General features: G+C 44.4%; 1 protein-coding gene across 3 annotated transcripts in view; it reads right to left on the bottom strand.

The window, feature by feature from the left end:
• The window catches only part of st3gal3a (ST3 beta-galactoside alpha-2,3-sialyltransferase 3a), a 523,437-nt gene that overhangs the window by 53,633 nt on the left and 447,615 nt on the right, over positions 1–22,189 (bottom strand). For all 3 annotated transcript variants that reach the window (XM_080195328.1, XM_080195327.1, XM_080195329.1), the window contains one exon: positions 11,535–11,681. In XM_080195328.1, the coding sequence (XP_080051454.1) occupies positions 11,535–11,681 (147 nt within the window). The remainder of the gene's footprint in view (positions 1–11,534; positions 11,682–22,189) is intronic.

Genomic DNA, 22,189 nt, shown 5'->3' with positions numbered 1-22,189 from the left:
GTGAGTAAAGTTATAGTGTGGAGATGCTGGCATTGGACTGGAGTAAGCACAGAAAGACATCTCACAACACCAGGTTAAACCCAACAGGTTTATTTGGTAGCACAAGCCACTAGCTTTCAGAGCGCTGCCCCTTCATCAGGTGAATGCGAGTTCTGTTCACAAACACAGCATACGAAAACACAAACTCAATTTACAAAATAATGATTGGAATGCGAGTATAGGTAATTAAGTCGTTAAGGTACAGACAATGTGAGTGGAGAGAGCGTTAAGCACAGGTTAAAGAGATGTGAATTGTCTCCAGCCAGGACGGCTGATACAAGTTGTGGGGGTTTCAGATAGTGTGACATGAACTCAAGATCACGGTTGAGGCCATCCTCACGTGTGCAGAACTTGGTTATCAGTCTCTGCTCAGTGACTCTGCACCCAAGGCACACACTGAGGCTCTTCAAGGCGGGCATCACGGCACATAACAACACACAGTCACTGAGCAGAGATCGATAGCCAAGTTCCGCACACATGAGGATGGCCTCAACTGGGATCTTGGGTTCATGTCATGCTATCTGTAACCGCCATGATTTGTCTGAGCATGCAAAATCTCACTAACTGTGAGACTTCTTTCTGAGCAAAGTTATAGCTCATGGAATAAAAGGGACAGCAGCAACAGCAATAGGCTGGGCGAATGGGCCAGGAACTGGCAAATGGAATTTAATGTTGGCAAGTGTGAGGTGGTCCACTTTGGTAGGAATAATGGTAGGAAGGGCTATTACTTATGTGGCAAAAAACTGCAGCAGGCGACGGTGCAGAGGGACCTCGGGGTCCTTGTGCATGAGTCGCAAAAACCCAGCCTGCAGGTGCAGCAGGTGGTCAGGAAGGCTAATGGGTTGCTGGCCTTCATAGCAAGGGGGATTGAATATAAAAGTAGGGAGGTCTTGCTGCGGCTGTATAGGGTATTGGTGAGGCCGCAGCTGGAGTACTGTGTGCAGTTTTGGTCGTCGTACTTACGCAAGGATATTTTGGCCTTGGAGGGAGTGCAGAGGAGGTTTACTAGGCCGATACCGGAGTTGAGGGGGTTGAGCTATGAGGAGAGGCTGAATAAACTAGGCTTGTACTGGTTAGAGTTTAGAAGAATGAGGGGAGATCTCATTGAGACATATAAGATGATGAATGGGATCGATAGGATCGAGGTGGAGAGACTCTTCCCGCTCAGAAAGGACAGTAGGACTAGGGGGAACAGCCTCAAGATAAAGGGGGGGTGGTTTAGAACGGAGTTGAGGAGGAACTTCTTCACTCAAAGGGTGGTGAATCTCTGGAATTCTCTGCCCGTTGAGGTGGTGGAGGCTGCCTCGCTAAATATTTTTAAGACGTGGGTTGATGGGTTTTTGATAAGTGAGGGGATTAAGGGTTATGGGGAGAGGGCAGGAATGTGGAACTGAGCCACGACAGATCAGCCATGATCTTATTGAATGGCGGGGCAGGCTCGAAGGGCTAGATGGCCTACTCCTGCTCCTATTTCTGATGTTCTTATGGAACATGGATGCAAAATTGAAGACATTTTAGGAAACAGAGAGTGGTGGTTAATTGATGTTTTCAGTCTGAGGAGAACCCAGGGAACGTAGTTCTTTGTGATATAAATGATATAGATTGTGGTGGAGACAGAATCAATCAAGGTATTTGATAGGAAATTGCTCTGTTACAAGGAAAAGAATATATCAAGTTACGGTGACAGAAGAGGGGAATGACATGAGGTGAATTGCTCATTTGGAGGGATGTTTCAGACACAATAGGCCCAATGGCCTCCTCCTGTGCTGTAACAATTCTGTCATGGTAATCCTGTGAAATTCAAGAAGAACTCCCTCCATATTCAACAATTGTTGCACTTCTAGAATTTCCCTTATTCAGATTAGCTTAAAAATTGCACTGTGATTCAAGGGAATTTAAAATTGGATTGAAAAGCCTATTAAAAAGATCAGCAGCAACTGTTTGAAAATATATTGTCCAAAAAAGGAGGGAACATTTTTTAAATGCTGTTAAAACTTGAATTTTGTATTATGCTACCAAGGTCTTGTGTCAGCATATAATCAAATCAACCCCCCTTTAGGAATTCTACCATCATATTCTTGAGGACATTGGTATTTTGACACTCAGTAAATCAAAGGACCAATGTTCTTTTCCCCACTAAAATCTTGGTACTTCCATTGCTTCCATATGTTTAATTAAGCACAGAGGCGGTTAAGATTAACCCTCTGAACTTCATGCAATTTTAGATTCTTATTTCTCTTCCATCGTTCATTTAAGACTTACAGGACGCAGTTTAATTCTTACTTTGTTAGCGTAGGAATGATTAATGGGGTCTCACATTCCTACAGTCATGGCATTTTACAGAAGTACAAAATTGTGAACTTGAAACTTCTGCAGCTAAACACTTCTGTCACAATATTACAGCCTGGATGAGATTCCGAGCAGGATAACTGAGCATATTTGATGGTCCACCATCATGATCATCCCCCAGCTGTCCTCAGATAAAATCCATAGTGTCAGCTAGATAAATCTTCATAGAATCCCTGTAATGCAGAAGGAGGCCAATCAGCCCATCGAGCCTGCACCGACAACAATCCCAGCCAGGCCCTATCTCCGTAACCCCTCAGATTTACCCCACTAAACCATCAGACACTAAAGCGCAATTTTGCATAGGCCAATTAATATAACATGTACATCTTTGGAGTGTGTGAGGAAACCAGAGCACCTGGAGGAAACTCACGCTGGCACAGGGACAGCGAGCATGCAAACTCCAGATAGTCATCCAAGGCCAGAATTGAACTCGGGTCCTTGGTGCTGTGAGGCAGCAGTGCTAACCTTTGTGCCACCATACCGCCCAAATTCTCTGAGATACAGTAACCTGGAAACAACTTTTTCACTAATATTCTGAGCCAATTTTCTCTCTTTACATTTCCCCACTGATTTCTTCAGCAGGGAAGATAATTACAGTCATCAGTGTCTCCAAAACCACTATCACTGCCCCTAAAAGTTATCTTGATAATGCTGTCATCTTTTCTACTGCCTCCAATCCTAAAACAGAAACACATTTCTATGTGCAGTGCTTCATCATGCAGGCTGGGCTAAGGAAAATTAAAGTATTGGATCTTGAGCTCAAATGTCAAGAGTGTTCAGGAATCAAAATCTGTCAACATTCAATTTAGCTAATTGCAGCAACTGAAATACAGATATTTACTTCAACTTGGGGCAATTATTCACGGATCCCTGAAGGCGGCACAGCACATGAATAGGATAGTTAAGAAGTCATATGGGACACTTGCTTTCATCAGTTGTGGTACAGAGCATAAGAGCAAGGAGGGAATGTTTTGTACAGAGTGTGTTTAAGCCACAGCTAGAGTACCATATGCAGTCACTTTATTATAGGAAGGATGGGATAACACTGGAGGGGGTAAAGAGGAGGTTTCCCAGCATGTTGCCTGGGGTGGAACATTTGAGCTATAAGGAGAGCTGGGATAGGCTTGAATTGTTTTCTTTAGAGCAAAGAAGGTCAAGGAGGGACATGATTGAGGTGTATAAGATTATGTGGGGTATTGGCAGCATGACTAGGGAGCAGCTGTTCACCTCAGTTGAAGGCTCTTCAGTTGTGATGGGAGCATAATTTTAGGGTAAGGGGCAGGAGATTCAGAGGGGATATGAAAAAAAACTTTTTCATTCAGAGGTTGGTCTGAATCTGAAATGCACTGCCTGGGAAGGTAGAGGAAGCCGAAAACCTTACAACCTTTGAAAAATATTTGGTGGAGCACTTGAAATATCATAACATTTAAGAATATGGGACAAGTGCAGGAAAATGGGATTAGCGCACCTTTAATGGCAGTTATCGTTGGTGCAGGTTTGATGGGCCGAAGGGCTTTTTCTGCACTGTATGATGCTAAGTTGACCCTCAATTTCATATTTTGCCAAACTCGATGAAAAGTAAATAAATTTGAATAGCAAATTCAATGAATACAATCTACCTTAACTCAAACAAAACAAACAAAGAAGAATCAAACCGATTTGACTGAATCCAAAGAAGTCAAATCATTTCAGTTGAACTTAAATCCAAACAAACCAATCTAAAAACCAAATCGATCTAATCTAATTCCTTCCAAATTGAGAATCAAGATAAAGTTGAAAATAATGCAATCCCGCTCCAAATCACAATAGATTTACTCAAAATCAAACCAAAACAAAGGTCTGATGTACCAGTTAAATGGGATGTTCTTGTTTTGGCCAACTTTACTGTCAGAAAATAATCTAAACGCTCTCCAATTTTGCACATGATATCAAGAAAGCTTCAAAGTAATTAGCTTACTTTTGGCGCTTTTCAACATCAAAGCACATTCATTATAATGCGCACTGAATCAAAAAAGACAGGAATAAATGACTGAGCTAGTCAATTCTTAATCTGGAACAAGCAGACGACCTGCAGGAGTCAGATGAATGAGATGAAAAATCTTTTTCATTGTTTTATGGGCATGGTTGTTGGTGAAAGCCAAGCTGTTCGAAATCCAGAAACAAAACCTGAAACAACTTCCCTCATGTCTGTGTTTCGTAATTTATATAGTATGAGAAGGTTTGAAATCCAGAAATGATGACACCCAGTTACTTGTGCTGATTTTATAGTAAAGTAAACGTTGATTACAAAAATGGCAAAAAACAAACTAAATAGACATACACTTAAATATGACAATAGCTTTCCCCGATGCCAATATTTTAAAACAGTTCCAAACTATCCAAATTTAACTATCATGAGACCTAACCTTCCCCAAATGTTCAACAACACTTTATAAATTTTAAGACCTATAAAAGTCCAGTAGCTTTTACCACACAGCGCCTTGGATTCTCTCTTTGGGTTTTCCTCTGAGGTTAACAGCAGTTGGCTTTTCAGATCTAAATTCATTCATACTGCCTGCTGGAAGTTTGACCAACTATCCCTGCTGTCTACTAAGATCTAAAACACTTCGCAGGTTTCAGTTTGGCAATAAATATGTTATTTCCCTTTGAATCAAACCAACCCATTCAAATCTATCCTTATTAAATTACCTTAGGTAAACTTGTATTGAAGTATAGCTAGGCTTATTACAATACCAAGCCGACAGTTTACATTCACACAGTCACTCTGCCCCTTGCTTTAAATACCCCAGCATTTAAAACAATGACCTGAATATACCAACAAAAAAAATACAATTCTTTAGGTTTTTCTGACAGGTTTCCTGACAAAACAAAATGAGACTCTCCCATGGCTGTTTTCAAGAATCCTGATGAGGTTCTGTGCCCATGAGACAATTAACTGTCTTTTGTCAGGGTTCCCATCCTATAAGGTCAGAGATCCCACAGCCATGAGCTCCCAGCTCCTCTGACCCAGCAGTACAAACAGGAATGGTAATCAGTGCTGAGACTGCACTCGGCTAAGGCTGAACAGGCCCTGAAATGAAGGCGAGTGGGGGCAGGCTCGTTGGGGCCAATCAGTCAGGCAGGCACACATCAGCAAGGGAGTGGGAGAGAGTGAATGTTTCCACTGGGGAAGTCTTTGGAGTCAAGGCACCCTCGGTGGGCCACAGGATGCCTGATCAGGAGGCCCCTTGCCCCGCAGGGCAGCCACCCAAAGGGTCTTCCAACTGCCCTCAATAGGCCACTTCAGAGCCTCAATTTATGTCTGGCAGAATGGCTTTCCTTAATCTTCCCTACTCGAATGAATCATAAGAACATAAGAAATAGGAGCAGGAGTAGGCCATCTTGCCCTTCGAGCCTGCCCTGCCATTCAGTAAGATCATGGCTGATCTGAAGTGGTTCGGTTCTACTTTCCCGCTTTCTCCCCATAACCCTTAATTCCCTTGTCTGTCAAAAACCTATCTACCCGTGACTTAAATATATTTAGCGAGGTAGCCTCCACCCCTTCAACGGGCAGAGAATTCCAGAGATTCACCACTCTTTGAGTGAAGAAGTTCCTCCTCAACTCCGTTCTAAAATGCACCCCCCTTATCTTGAGGCTGTGCCTTCTAGTCCTGCTGTCCTTTCTGAGCGGGAAGAATCTCTCTACCTTTACCCTATCCATCCCCTTCATTATCTTGTACGTCTCTATAAGATCCCCCCTCATCCTTCTAAACTGCAACGAGTACAGACCCAGTCTATTTAGTCTCTCTTCATAGTCCAACCCCCTCATCTCCAGTATCAGCCTAGTGAACCTCCTCTGCACTCCTGCCAAGGCCAAAATATCCTTGCGCAAGTGTGGTGACCAAAACTGCACACAGTACTCTTGCTGCGGCCTCACCTGTGCCCCGTACAGTTGCAGCAAGACCTCCCTGCTTTTATATTCTATCCCCCTTGCTATAAAGGCCAGCATTCCATTCGCCTTCTTGATCACCTGCTGCACCTGCAGACTGGGTTTTTGCGACTCATGCACAAGGTCCCTCTGCACCATAGCATGCTGCAGCTTTTCGCCCTTTAAATAGTAATCCCTCCTACTATTATTCCGGCCAAAGTGGATAACCTCACACTTGCTAACATTATACTCCATCTGCCAGGTTCTCGCCCACTCACTCAGCCTGTCCAGATCCCTCTGCTAACTTTCCACACCCTCCGCACAATTTGCTTTTCCACTCATCTTTGTGTCATCAGCAAATTTTGTTACCCTACACTCAGCCCCCTCCTCCAGATCATCTATATAAATGGTAAATAGCTGAGGCCCCAGCACCGATCCCTGCAGCACTCCACTAGTCACCAACCGCCAATCAGAATAGCATCCATTGATACCAACTCTCTGCCTCCTATTAGACAACCAATCCTCTATCCACGCTAACACCTTACCCCTAACTCCATGCCCCCTAACCTTCCGAAGCAACCTTTTGTGCGGCACCTTATCAAACGCCTTTTGAAAATCGAGTAACACCACATCCACCGGTTCTCATCTGTCGATCGCACTAGTCACATCCTCATAGAAATCCAATAAATTCGTCAAACACGAAAACAAATCCGTGCTGCATCTGCTCTATCAAACCACCCTTTTCTAGGTGCCTCGCTATTTCTTCTTTGATGATGGATTCAAGCATTTTTCCAACTACAGACGTTAATCTAACCAGCCTATAATTCCCTGCCTTTCGCCTGCTGATGATGTGGATGTGCCGGCGTTGGGCTGGGGTAAACACAGTAAAAAGTCTGACAACACCAGGTTTTAGTCCAACCGACTTATTTGATAGTAAACTCACAAGCTTTCGAGGGGACTCCCTCTTCGTCAGGTGAATGGAGAGTTCTGGCCTCGGACAGAGCATATAAAGCACTGACAGTTTAGAGATTACTGATTAGAATGTGAATCTTTACACCTAACCTGCTGTTCAAGTCCTAAAGTGGCTGACAATGTGTGTGGAAGGAGCACTGATCACAGGTTAAAGAGATGTGTATTGTCTCCAGACAGCACAGTGAGTGAGGTTTTGCAAACCCAGGCAAGTCACGGGGGTTACAGATAGTGCGACATGAACCCAAGATCCCTGTTGAGACCGTCCTCATGTGTGTGGAACTTGGCTATCAGTCTCTGACCTTCGGGTAAGCGTTCTCCAAGGCAGCCTTCATGACACACGACAGCGCAGAGTCGCTGAGCAGAGACTGATAGCCAAGTTCCACACACATGAGGACGGTCTCAACAGGGATCTTGGGTTCATGTCGCACTATCTGTAACCCCCGTGACTTGCCTGGGTTTGCAAAACCTCACTCACTGTGCTGTCTGGAGACAATACACATCTCTTTAACCTGTGATCAGTGCTCCTTCCACACACATTGTCAGCCACTTTAGGACTTGAACAGCAGGTTAGGTGTAAAGATTCACATTCTAATCAGTAATCTCTAAACTGTCAGTGCTTTATATGCTCTGTCCGAGGCCAGAACTCTCCATTCACCTGACGAAGAGGGAGTCCCCTCGAAAGCTTGTGAGTTTACTATCAAATAATCGGTTGGACTAAAACCTGGTGTTGTCAGGCCTTTTGCCTGCTACCTTTTTTAAACAGCGGCGTAACATTGCCCGTTTTCCAATCTTCCGGCACTCCCCGGAATCCAGCGAAGTTTGTAAATAATCACTAACGCATCTATGATCACCTCTGCCATTTCCTTCAGAACCCTGGGATGCATTCCATCCGGTCCTGGGGACTTGTCCACCATCAGTCCTGTTAGTCTATCAAGCACTACCTCTCTCGTGACAGTAATCGCATTCAGGCTCTCAACTCCTACCATCCTTCTATCTTTAACATCTGGCAAACTATTCGCGTCCTCCTCCGTGAAGACAGAGGCAAAAAACTTAATTAAGGCCTCCGCCATTTCCTCATCTCCCACCACTAAATCCCCCCTCTCATCCTCTAAGGGTCCAACATTCACTCTAGCCAGCGGAATCAGGAAGATGGCAGGCTTCCTGATTCTATTGGAGTTTCTCTGCCCCCGCTTACTGTCCAGCTTACTTCCATGGGCCAGGTTAAATTCTGTCCATGGAGTCAACAATGCATTGGGCCCGATTTTACCATTTTCATTCTAAGTGCCAAATCTGGGCGTAGTACAGATCTGACTTAGAAATCTGCTTTCAAGCGCCTCCATACATTCTCAGCCACCTCCAGTCCCATTTGCCGGAATAATCGGAGCTCTGAACTGCACGTGCACAGTTAGAAAAAGAGTGGAAAAAGCGCGCCCGTGTCAGATCACCACCGAGCCGCAGAAAATGGAGAAAGCGGCCCGGGAGCAAAAAGCGGGAGTGAGGGTGTATCTCGGTTGGGGGGGGATGGGTTTAGATATATCTGGGGGGGGGGGGTGGATGGATGGATTTCTGGTGGTGGGGGCAAGGAAGTCCGCTGCCACTCTGGGGGCAATCGGTCTGGGTAGTGCCGGGGTGGATAAGGGGGGTAGTGATATGTGTGGGTAGTGGGGGGGAGTGGATAAAGGGGATACACATACATTACTGTACCCCTTATCCACCCCCCCCCACTACCCAGACCAATCGCCACCCCTGCCCCCTCCCACCCCACTGATCATCCATACAGTGGCAATGGACCCCCCTGCCCCCCCCCCACCAGAGATCCATCTGCCCCCCACTACCAGAGATCCATCTGACCCACCTCCCCCCTCCCCCCTCCAAGACAAAGATCTGGCCTCACTGCCCCCTGAAAATGAACTTGCCTCATTTCCCGCCCACCCCCCCCACCCCCCGCCCAGAGAATGGTCTGGTGTCACTCCCCCTCCCCTTCAGAAGAACATCTGACCTGCCTCCTCCCTGCCACCACCGGACAATGATCAGCCCTCCCCCCCGCCAAAATACATCTGACCCACCTTCTCCTCCTCCCCCCACAACCAGACAACGATCTGACCTCACTCCCCTCAAACCAGAGAATGATCTGACCCACCTGCACCCCCATCCCCACCACTGATCTGAGTCAGAGAGCTGTTGGAAACACTGAACGCGCTCTTCAGAGGCTGGAGCACCTGACTCAGATTTTTATTCAGCAGGTCCCTGAAAGCGCAGTTCCGGATTGGTAAATGCGGTGGTAAAGGGGAAATGCTGATAGAGTTGGGCAGGCAGTTAATTAATTCAATTTAAATGTATGCAAACGCATTTAAATCATCACACCCGATTTGGGTGCGAAATGGATCCCCGCCATTTGCAGGTCACGGGAAAGTGGTGATCTGTGCGGATGCAGGTGCAGATTGCAATAAATGCCTCACACCCGACTTTACCACAATTTCGCGTCCGAAAATGGGCGCAAATTGTTGGTAAAATTGGGCCCATCGCCTTCAGCTGAAGCAGGGGCAGACAGCAGAAGACAACTGAATCAAGCCCCTATTTGAAGTCAAAATTTGTGCCCTTATATTTTCATAATTTAAAGTTTATTTCTCAGTGTAGGCTTACATTAACACTGCAATGAAATTACTGTGAAATCCCCTAGCTGCCACATGCTGGTGCCTGTTTGGGTATACGGAGGGATAATTTAGCCTGGCCAATGCACCTAACCAACACGTCTTTTGGACTTGTGGGAAGAAACCCGCGCAGACACGGGGAGAATGTGCAGACTCCACACAGGCAATGACCCAAGCCGGGAACTGAATCCAGGTGCCTGGCACTGAGGGACAGCAGTGCTAACCACAGTGCCACTGTGCTGCCCATGATTGATATATAATATTCGATTAATATCTAAACTAAACAGTGCATACTTCATGGATGGAAATGCTTGCTTCAGAACTGGATTATTTTGTGATTCTTATGTTGTTATGTTTCAATTTAACTTGGAATAATGGAAATGCTGAATATATGTTGAACCAATCCTAACTTCAAATGCACAATTAAGAAGTTAAAAAACGAAAAACAAATCCATCAAGGTATTAAACTGTCCAAATACAGACCCAACACATGCAATTATTTGATCCAGTGACTCAGAATAGATTTTCATCAATTTTCAAGGAGAATAATTTCAATATCAAGAATCATAAGGTTTAGTTAGTTCCAACATTCAAATACTTCTACAAAGTTTGATTTAATATTTTTCATTTCTTATCAGTATGCCATTGTACTCTGTAAATTCCAGCCTACGTGTTTACTTAAGTGGATTTGATGTCTACAAGCTAGAGTCTTATTAAACAGCACAGAAGGCTTGAGGAGCCATATGGTCTACTCCTGTTCCTATTTCTTATGTTCTTGTGTTGTCCCGCTTGTGGAAAATTCACCATTCTGAGAATCTGGACATTTTCCTGTTAGACAGGAAAAGCTACAACAATAACCTTATCATGTTTGGAAAGAATACGGCAGTGTTGTCCTTCTTTAAGCAAAATTTCATATACAAACAGTAGATAGCCAAATCACGAGTTTATCCAAATTATTTGATTTCTATCCTTGTAATCTAAGGTAATGAGTGAGATAGAAATAGGTTTACACTGCTTGGTTATGAAATGTTACTGCCGATGTAAATCATACCAATGTTTTGATATTGATCTGTTGGGAGTAGAAAATGTGTTTAAAACATTTCTACTTCTTATAAAGCTATGTTATATGTTCGAGTAGATCTATCTAAAGTGTTGCATATTATGCTGACAATTGTACCACTCCTTCCCATCACTAGTTTTTGCAATTTTTCCTGTATGTTGTGCTAATTTTTTATATCACTTAGCTTTGGAACTTCCTTTGATGCTTTCTATGCCCCCCGCCATTGCCACTTTAAGAAGCCATTAGGTGGTATATGAGAGGAACACAAATGACTCACTCTTGCAATACCCTCCTTGAGGAAAAATCATCTAGTTTTTTCATTCAGTGCCTCTTTCACCATGGCCCAAGCAAGATGAAGACTATTGTTGCACATTGAAATGGCAAGATAAATCTACGCCCTGCCATTTACTGGCACCAGTATTGTACATTTTAACCTCTATGCCCCTGAACTGTACTTACATGTTGTTCAATTGTGAAATATTTTTGTCACAATTCCACAGGGATCCATTGAAAAATCCAATCTGTTTCACAGGGTAGTCAAAATCTTTTTACTCACCCCACGACCCATCATCCCGTTGTTGACTGGAAGGCCAATAAATGTGAAGGCTGCTTCACGGATGAAATAAGGATTCAGGATTCGGATTTCTTTGGGCTCCTTCGGGACAACTGTGGCAACAGACTTCCAGAAACCATCTGCAGGACTCTGGAAACAAAGGAAACAAAATGGTTATGACCTATGTATTTTTCATGTTCTAATTTGCATCTTATTTCCATTTAATATTGGTGGCCTGGGTGGTGAAAAAAACTTGAATTAAGTTCTTTAATTCTGATCAAATGTCCAGGCATTAAGACCTGAAAATAGAAAACAAATTGCTAATTTGAGCTAAGGAGAAAGAGATGAAAGAGTCCGCCATTAATTTGACTGACAAGTAGAAGGATCAGTGGAGATATTACTTAAAAATCCTTAAACAAATAAATGAATTATTTCAGATTGCCGCAAACTCTAGAACCATTAATTAAACCTAATTCTAAGGCCAGAATTCTCCCACCCAGACCCCCACTGCAATTGTAGTGGGTGGGTTGCGGACAATGGAGGCCCATTGACAGTTGAACGGGAACTTCCGGCTTTTAGACCAGCAAGGCTGGAGAATTCTGCCCAAACTGTCTGCGCACTTTTCCTCTTTTAAAATTTAGTCATAAGAACATAAGAACATAAGAAATAGGAGCAGGATTAGGCCATCTAGCCCTTCAAGCCTGCCCCGCCATTCAATAAGATCATGGCTGATCTGTCGTGGCTCAGTTCCACTTTCCCGCCCTCTCCCCATAACCCTTAATCCCCTCTCTTATCAAGAACCCATCAACCCGCTTCTTAAAAATATTTAGCGAGGCAGCCTCCACCACTTCAACGGGCAGAGAATTCCAGAGATTCACCACCCTTTGAGTGAAGAAGTTCCTCCTCAACTCCGTTCTAAACCGCCTCCCCTTTATCTTGAGGCTGTGCCCCCTAGTCCTACTGTCTTTTTTGAGCGGGAAGAGTCTCTCCACCTCTATCCTATCCATCCCATTCATCATCTTATACGTCTCAATGAGATCTCCCCTCATTCTTCTGTTATGGAATATATATGTTAAGCTTCAATTTATTGAGTTACAATTTAACAATGTTCAGTAATTAAATAATGGTTCATAACTTCCTCAGAGTTTAGTTGAGAAGGGGTGGGGGCTGAGGAGGGTCGGGGTCTGGGGGGTGTAGCATGCAGGGTTCAAACTGGGTCTTTAAAAAAGAGTTATCGTGAATTCAGAAGTGCTTTTTTTCCTTGTAAGTCTTTCAGCCTAACGGAGAGCACAAAATCATCCAAAGTTAGTGACTTAAATCACTTCGCCAGGTGATTCTCAGCACAGCACAATTATCCTGAGGGAGTTCTGTGCGGAGTTTGCATATTCTCCCCATGTCTGCATGGGTTTCCTCTGGGTGCTCTGATTTCCTCCCACTCTCCAAAGAAATGCAGCTTAGGTGGATTGGCCATGCTAAATTCTCCCTTAGAGCCCAATTTTATCATAAAGCTGTGCTTGTTTTCAGACGCGAAAACATGGTAAAGCCGGGTGTGAGATGAGTAGTGCAATCCATGCCCGCCTCCATGCTGGTTCCCCCTTTACCAAAGCTTGAAAATGGCTGTGATTGTCTTTGGAGTGTGGGAGGAAACCAGAGCACCCAGAGGAAACACACGCTGACACGGGGGGAGAATATACAAACTCCGCACAGACACACTTCCTCAGGATAATTGTGCAGCGCTGGGAATCACTTAACAAAGTGATTTAAATCACTAACTTTGGATAATTTTGTATTCATGGTTACTCTGAAAGATTGGGACTGTGCTCGAAATGGGCACAAAGGCCATTTAATTGCATTTGCATTCATTTAAATTGACATAATGGGCTGCATGCCCAACTTTACCAGCACTTCCTCCTTTACCACCGCATTTGCCCATCCAGAATCCGTGCGAAACAGACATGCTCCATATAAGTCTGGATGGGTGCAGCTCCAATAACACTCAAGAAGCTTGATACCATCCAGGACAAAGCAGCCCGCTTGATTGGCACATCTACAAACATTCAGTCCCTCCATTCAGTCATAAGAACATAAGAACATAAGAAATAGGAGCAGGAGTAGGCCATCTAGCCCTTCGAGCCTGCCCCGCCATTCAGTAAGATCATGGCTGATCTGTCGTGGCTCAGTTCCACCTTCCCGCCCTCTCCCCATAACCCTTAATCCCCTCACTTATCAAAAACCCATCAACCCGCGTCTTAAAAATATTTAGCGAGGCAGCCTCCACCACTTCAACGGGCAGAGAATTCCAGAGATTCACCACCCTTTGAGTGAAGAAGTTCCTCCTCAACTCCGTTCTAAACCGCCCCCCCTTTATCTTGAGGCTGTGCCCCCTAGTCCTACTGTCTTTTTTGAGCGGGAAGAGTCTCTCCACCTCTATCCTATCCATCCCATTCATCATCTTATACGTCTCAATGAGATCTCCCCTCATTCTTCTAAACTCTAACGAGTACAAGCCTAGTTTATTCAGCCTCTCCTCATATCTCAACCCCCTCAACTCCGGTATCAGCCTAGTAAACCTCCTCTGCACTCCCTCCAAGGCCAAAATATCTTTGCGCAGGTGCGGCGCCCAAAACTGCACACAGTACTCCAGCTGCGGCCTCACCAATGCCCTATACAGCTGCAGCAAGACCTCCCTACTTTTATATTCAATCCCCCTCGCTACGAAGGCCAGCATCCCATTCACCTTCCTGACCACCTGCTGCACCTGCAAGCTGGGTTTTTGCGACTCATGCACAAGGACCCCAAGGTCCCTCTGTACCGTCGCCTGCTGCAGTTTTTCGCCCCGTAAGTAATAGTCCTTCCTACCATTCTTCCTACCAAAGTGGACCACCTCACACTTGCCAACATTAAATTCCATTTGCCATTTCCTGGCCCATTCGCCCAGCCTATCTAGATCCTTCTGCAGACTCTCCACACCCTCCGCACAATTTGCCGTTCCACCGATCTTGGTGTCATCAACAAATTTCGACACCCTACTCTCGGTTCCCTCCTCCAGATCATCTATATAAATGGTAAAAAGCTGAGGCCCCAGCACCGACCCCTGGGGCACTCCACTAGTCACCATCCGCCAATCTGAATAGCACCCGTTGACCCCCACTCTCTGCCTCCTATTTGACAACCAATCCTCTATCCACGCTAACACCCTACCCCCAACTCCATGTCCCTCGACCTTCTGCAATAACCTCTTGTGAGGTACTTTGTCAAACGCCTTCTGAAAATCTAGAAAGACCACATCCACCGGCTCTCCTCTATCCACTGCCCTAGACACATCCTCATAGAACTCCAGTAAATTTGTCAGACACGACTTCCCTTTAATGAAACCGTGCTGCGTCTGCTCTATCAAGCAATTCCCTTCAAGATGCCTCGCAATTTCCTCCTTAATGACAGATTCTAACATTTTACCTACCACAGACGTTAAACTAACCGGCCTATAATTCCCCGCCTTTTGCCTGGCACCCTTCTTAAACAACGGCGTAACATTAGCCATTTTCCAATCATCTGGCACTTCCCCGGAATCCAGCGACGTCTGGAAAATAACCACCAAGGCATCCACTATCACCTCCGCCATTTCTTTCAGAACCCTCGGATGCATTCCATCCGGTCCTGGGGACTTGTCCACAATCAGCCCCTCCAGTCTGTCGAGCACCGCCTCTCTAGTAACAGTAATGTCATTAAGACCCTCCAGTCCTACCACCTTTCCATCGCTAACACCCGGCAAATTATTCACGTCCTCCTCCGTGAAGACAGAAACAAAAAAGTTATTCAATACCTTAGCCATATCCCCATCCCCTACCACTAGGTCCCCTTTCTCATCCTCTAAAGGACCAATGTTCACCCTAGCCAGCCTCTTCCTTTTTATATATTTATAAAAACTCTTGCTATCCTTTTTTATATTAAGCGCTAGCCCAGCTTCATAGTTTCTCCTACCCTTCTTTATCAACTTCTTTGTCAATCTTTGTTGACATTTAAACCTCTCCCAATCCTCTTCTCGCCCACTACTCTTAGCTACTCTAAATTCCTCCGCTTTTAATTTAACACTTTCCTTCACCTCCTTCGTTATCCACGGCTTATTACCTCTCCACCTACGGTCCTTTTTGACCATCGGAATAAATTTCCGCTGAGCACCAAGAAAGATCTCCTTAAAGATCCTCCACTGCTCCTCAGCAGACCCTCCCTCCAACGCGCTCCCCCAGTCCACATTCGCCAATTCTTCTCTCATCCTCCCCTCTATTCAAACAAAGTACGCGTGTCCGGGAACCCACTTTCTCCTCCTCCATCTGCACCAGAAACTCCACCATACAATGATCACTCTCCCCAAGAGGATCCTTCACCGCAAGGTCCCTAATTCTACCCGCCTCATTGCATAGCACCAGATCCAAGATAGCTCGCTCCCTCGTCGGCTCCAACACACACTGTTCGAGGAAACTATCCCGGCAGCATTCCAAGAACTCCTCCTCGAGCCCTCCGCGTCCAACATGGGTCGACCAATCAACATGCAGATTGAAATCCCCCACAACTACGGCCGTCCCATTCCTGCACGCCGCACTTATTTGCACGTTAACAGCCCGCCCCACCTCCAGATCATTATTCGGGGGCATGATCTTATTGAATGGCGGGGCAGGCTCGAAGGGCTAGTTGGCCTATTCCTGCTCCTATTTCTTATGTTCTTATGTTACGAGGATAGAGGGCTTGGATGGGATTGTTGATCAGTACAGGTTCGATGAGCCAAATGGCCTCCTTCTGCACTGTAGGGATTTTATTCTAAGCTATATCACATTCACATAATTTCTACCATCAACATGCCATTTCCTGGATAAACTCTTAGGAAAAACCTTCCACACATGAGGCTCTGTGTTATTTCAATGCAGTATATAGTGGCTACAATGGGCTACATACTGGACTAAGTACCATATAACTTAAGTTTTGACAGTTTGCAGAAAGGTGTTAATTGAAGTCTTGTTCTCCAAGTGGAGTTCTTCATTGTAATTGAAGGAAAGTGTAAAAAGAAATGGCCAGCTTTATTCCATTAAAGCAGTTGTCTCAATGACTGATTATGAAATTGCTAAACTATAGAGAAGTCTGTTATGCAGTTCCCCCAGTCAAAAGATGACTTACAGCTTAAACTGGAAGTATGGGGAAAATGAAACTATAAATGTAAAAAACAAATGAATAACAAAGTTGTCTGCTGTATGAATATAACAATTCCACTTGATTTATTATATCCAAAACAGAAAAATATGAGAAACTCCAGTAAATAGTGGGTACTTTGTCAATATCACAGTGTGTAAAAGCTCAGAGTCATCAATATACAACTCACATCTTGTTGCAAAATATATATTTCTGCCCCGCTCTCAGATTAACTGCTCCACAGTTGAAAAGGTGCTGTGGGGAGCACACAGGGAAGGACCATAAATTTTATAAGAAGAAAATAAGGAATTAATGTGAAGTTCTGAACTTTTGAATATTATTGGCAATAATTGGTTGTCAGGGTTTTAGGAAGAAATGTACTTTCAGTTCCTTTAAGTTTATCAATTACGGTTTGGCATAGATTCAACTACTACATCAGGATGCTTTCACTTTCTCCCTGCCTTTACCCCCACACAATAAATTATTGGAGCCTCCCTGTTTAAAATAAAACTGATGGCTTGTATTTTCTGCAAAGTATCTGACATGCCAAAAGAACAGGAAACTGGGACTATTTGGATAGCTTTCAAAGTGCCAGCACAGGCTTATTGGGCCGAATGGCATACTTCTGTGCTGTATCAATCTGTGCTTCTATAGCATTAAGAAAACATATTCTTCTTAATCTAAAATTTCTCTGAGCTAAAATTCAGCTAAAAGCTCCAAAAGCCTTGGGGGACAGGGGGTGGAATTTTACTGGTGTGGAGACAGCGGGGGGTGGGGTGTTAAAGTTCTTTGGGGAAGTAACATGGACGTTAGACAAAGGAGAATCAGTGGATGTGATTTGCTTAGATTTCCAAAAGCCTTTGACAAGGTGACACATAGGAGACTGTTAAATAAGTTAAGAGCCCATGATGTTAATGATAAGATCCTGGCATGGATAGAGGATTGGTTGACTAGCAGAAGGCAGAGAGTGGGGGTAAAGGAATCTTTTTCAGGATGGCAGCTGGTGATTAGTGGTATGCCTCAGGCGTGGTGCCAGGACCACAGCTTTTCACAATATACATTAATGATTTGGAAGAAGGCACTGTTGCTAAATTTGCAGATGATGCAAAGATACGTAGAGGGACAAATAGTATTCAGGAAGCAGAGGGGCTGCAGAAGGACTTGCAAAGGTTAGGAGAGTGGGCAAAGAAGTGGCAGATGGAATACAATGTGGAAAAGTGTGAGATTATGCACTTTGGAAGGAGGAATGGAGGCATAGACTATTTTCTAAATAGAAAGATGCTTAGAAAATCAGAAACACAAAGGCACTTGGTAGTCCTTGTTCAAGATTCTCTTAAGGTTATCGTGCAGGTTCGGTCAGCAGTTAGGAAGGCAAATACAATGTTAGTATTCATGTCAAGAGGGCTAGAATACAAGAGCAGGGATGTATTTCGGAGGCTGTATAAGATTCTGTCTGGTCAGACCCCATTTGGAGTATTGTGAGCAGTTTTGGGCCCCAGATTGAAGGAAGGATGTACTGGCCTTGGAAAAGGGTCCAGTGGGAGTTCACAAGAATGATCTCAGGAATGAAGAGCTTATCGTATGAGGAACGGTTGAGGACTCTGGGTTTGTATTCATTGGAGTTTAGAAGGATGAGGGGGGATCTTATTGAAACTTACAGGATACTGCAAGCCTTTGATAAAACGGACATGGAGAGGATGTTTCTACTGGTAGGAAAAACTAGAACCAGAGGGTACAACCTCAGACTAAAGGGACGATCCTTTAAAACAGAGATGAGGAGGAATTTTTTCAGCCAGAGAGTGGTGAGTCTGTGGAACTCATTACCACAGGAGGCTTTGGAGGCCAGGTCATTGAATTTCTTTAAGACATAGACAGATAGATTCTTGATTAATAAGGGGATCAGGGGTTACGGGGAAAAGGCAGGAGAATGGGGATGAGAAAAGTATCAGCCATGATTGAATGGCAGAGCAGACTTGATGGGCCAAGTGGTGTAATTCTACTCCTATGTCTTATCAGGTGGTTGCAAGATTGAAGCAGAACGCAGACATCTTCCCACCACTGTCATGGGTACTTAACTTGGTTAAATCAGCAGTCACAGTTTGGGAAGTGCCCTTCCCAGTGAACCTCAGGACCTCTCTGCACGTACGCAGTTTGTCCATTTTCATGTTCTAGGTTGGAAGCATGAACACAGAAGGAACTGGAGAAGTGAAACGGCAGGTAGGGGAAGCACTTGTCAACCAATCTCCCAGTGTGCAGTAGCCCTCTCTGCAATCCAATGCCAGAGGCCAGAGTCTCTAGCGTGATTGCATCCCAGCGGTACAGTAGTTGGCACTGTTGCCTCACAGCGCCAGGGACCTGGTTTCAATTCCCAGCTTAGGTCATTGTCTGTGTGGCTGTGTGGAGTCTGCAGCTTCTCCCCATGTCTGTGTGGGTTTCCTCCGGGTGCTCCAGTTTCCTCCCCAAACTGAAAGATGTGCTGGTTAGGCTCATTGACCCGAACCGGCACCAGAGAGCAGCAAGTAGGGGAATTTCACAGTAACTTCATTGCAGTATTAATGTAAGCCTTACTTGTGACTAATAAATAAACTATTTTAATTCTCCTTATGACCTCTGTAGTGCACAGAGTTCGTAAATTCATTCCACTAAACTTGCCCAATAAATGGGCGGGTTTAACTTCCATATTCCCATGAGTTGGGCACTTCCTTTTTCAGAAAATCACCCGTTAGCTCTGTTCTCTCTCCACAGATACCGTCAGACCTGCTGAGATTTTCAAACATTTTCTGCTTTTGTTTCATATTTCAGCATCTGCAGTAATTTTACCATAGTATCTCCTGTGGTCACAAATTTTTTTTGGAGTGTGGTGTGTCTAACATACCAATTGGTTCACATGTACCACATACTTACCCGGATTATTAGAACATAAGATAGCTATGATAAATTGTCTTTTCAAATTTGTGTGTGTTTGTAAAGACGTAAGTGGGTTAAACAGATAATGTGATCTGAATCTTTTCCTTGTGTTGTTACGGAGATCTTTCCAATTTTTTTGCCCGGTGTGATATAGTTCATTTTTTGGTTTAATAAATGTTTTATTCTTTGTGTTAAAAATTCATCAGCAAACTCTTGTAAATTTGTTCAGTAATTTTCTTCCACGGTTTGAAGCCAGGTTCCTCTTTGGAATCTGACTTGTCCAGCAGTAACATTAGCTGAGATCATAACAACAGGTAAACAAGTAGTTAGCAGCAGAATTGAGAATGTGCAAGATGGTGACGGGCAGGAAACACTGAAATTGTTAAGCAGGTAATTGAGAACAAGTTTGAAGTGGATTTTAAATTTTACCTGGAGTTTATGAGTTCCATGGAGTATCAAATGTTCGCTTGCTCAAAGGAGGTGAGAGTTTAGTAGCTGGTGAGTGTAGGCTAGAAGTGACAGCTGCATTGTCAAACAGGCAGGCTGAGGTTTAGATATGGAGGCTAATAGTCACAGTAGGCATTGCTCAGAAGTTTCAGGCAGCTGCACCTATGGTTTATGATTTGAAGGGGAACTTGGTGTTTGCATGCATCTACTGCTCTTGTTCTTCTAGGTAACACTGGTTGCAGGTTTGGGATGTGTAGTGTTGGCGAATTGCTGTAGTGTACCTTTGCTGCCATTATGTTTAATGTTTAAAATGATGGATAGGGTGCCTATCAAGCAAGCTCCTGCATCATCTTTCCATTACCTCCACCTTCACTGGCAACACTACAGCCAAAAATGGTACATCATCTCCCATTCTTCTCTGCTCCCTAACATTGTGAGCATGCTTCTCCCTTGTATCCCTTGTATCTAGCCCATCTGTGTTTGCCAATCTGTGCCACTTTAGATGTCCAGTATGCAAATCTTGAAGGCAAGCAGGCTTCAGTCTGGTCAATGCAATGCTCACCTCTGGCCCTGGGCCTCCAGTGTAAGGCAACTCTGTGTCTCAGTGTGGATGCTTGTCCCTGATCATGCCCAATTCATGGGTCAGCCACCTCGTTTCATGATTCATGGGTAACATTTAAGACATGCAGTTCTGTGGGTTGGCAATTAGGACTGGCGCTCATCTTGCTTGTGCACACCAGGTAATTGAAATGTTTCTGGCACTGTGTGCATGCTTGTACCATGGTTGCTCAACTCCTCAGGCACCTCTAGCCGTGCCTTCATCTTGAAGCTTGCCGGCCTTCACCTCACATCCACTGTGAACAGGAAATCTCTGTTTCTTCCATGCCTAAAAGGGCTCCCGTGACGTATCACTGAACTGTGGAGCACCTTTTCTTGCTTCCATGCATTCCTCCAATCTCCCAATGCCCCCTATATGCAGTCGTATGAAGGCTGCACTTTAAAAATAGCGCTTTCCATCAATCTGCCAAACAATCTTTGCCTGCTACCTGTTAATGTCTGCCAGCTGTGCCTGCCAGACATTAGCTGGGTGCAGATGGGAAGATTGTGAACGAAGTCCCACCGCAAGCCTTTGCAGCTGACTGACCCAAATTTGAACTTGGAATTGGGACTTCCTCTCATTTGACAAAATCCGACCCTTGATGCCTTTTCCTTTTCCTATTTTAAGATTTGAAACAGTGAAATGTGTAACCCACCATAGTGGGTCGGATCTCAGACAATGACAAGACAGGGTGTAGGAATGAGATCGAGAATCAGGTGAACTGGTGTGGCAACAATAATCTCATTCTCAATGTCAACAAAATGAAGGAGATTGTCATCGACTTCAGGAAGCGTAAAGGAGGACATGCCTCTGTCTATATCAATGTGGACGAAGTAGAAAGGATCAAGAGGTTCAAGTTTTTAGGTGTCCAGATCACCAACAATCTGTCCTGATCTCCCCATGCTGACACTGTAGTTAAGAAAACCCATTAACGCCTCTACTTTCTTAGTAGACTAAGGAAATTTGGCATGCCAGCTAATACTCTTACCAATCACCATAGATGCACCACAGAAAGCGTTCTTTCTGGTTGTATCACAGCTTGGTATGGTTCGTGCTCTGCCCAAGTCTGCAAAAGATCATGAATGCAGCCCAATCCATCACGCAAACCAGCCTCCCATCCGTTGACTCTGTCTACACTTCCTGCTGCTTTGGCAAAGCAGCCAGCATAATTAAGGACCCCACACACCCCGGACATTCTCTTTTCCGCCTTCTTCCGTCGGGGAAAAGATACAAAATTCTGAGGTTATGTACCAACTGACTCATGAACAGCTTCTTCCCTGCTGCTGAGAGACTTTTGAATGGACTTATTTGCATTAAGTTGATCTTTCTCTGCATCCCAGCTATCACTGTCACATTACATTCTGCATTCTTTCATTTCCTTCTCTATGAATGGGATGCTTTGTCGGTATTGCGCGCAAGAAACAATGCTTTTCACTATAAATACATGTGACAATAATAAATCAAATCAAATCAAATCAAAGTCATCTAAAAACTAATCTCTGGAATCAGAAGATCAGATACTGGA

This window comes from Carcharhinus amblyrhynchos, chromosome 9 (genome assembly GCF_965287045.1).
Source record: "Carcharhinus amblyrhynchos chromosome 9, sCarAmb.v2.hapA, whole genome shotgun sequence".
NCBI classification, from domain to species: domain Eukaryota; kingdom Metazoa; phylum Chordata; class Chondrichthyes; order Carcharhiniformes; family Carcharhinidae; genus Carcharhinus; species Carcharhinus amblyrhynchos.
Note: the sequence above shows the minus strand (reverse complement) of the source record. Positions and strands in the feature narration are given on the sequence as shown.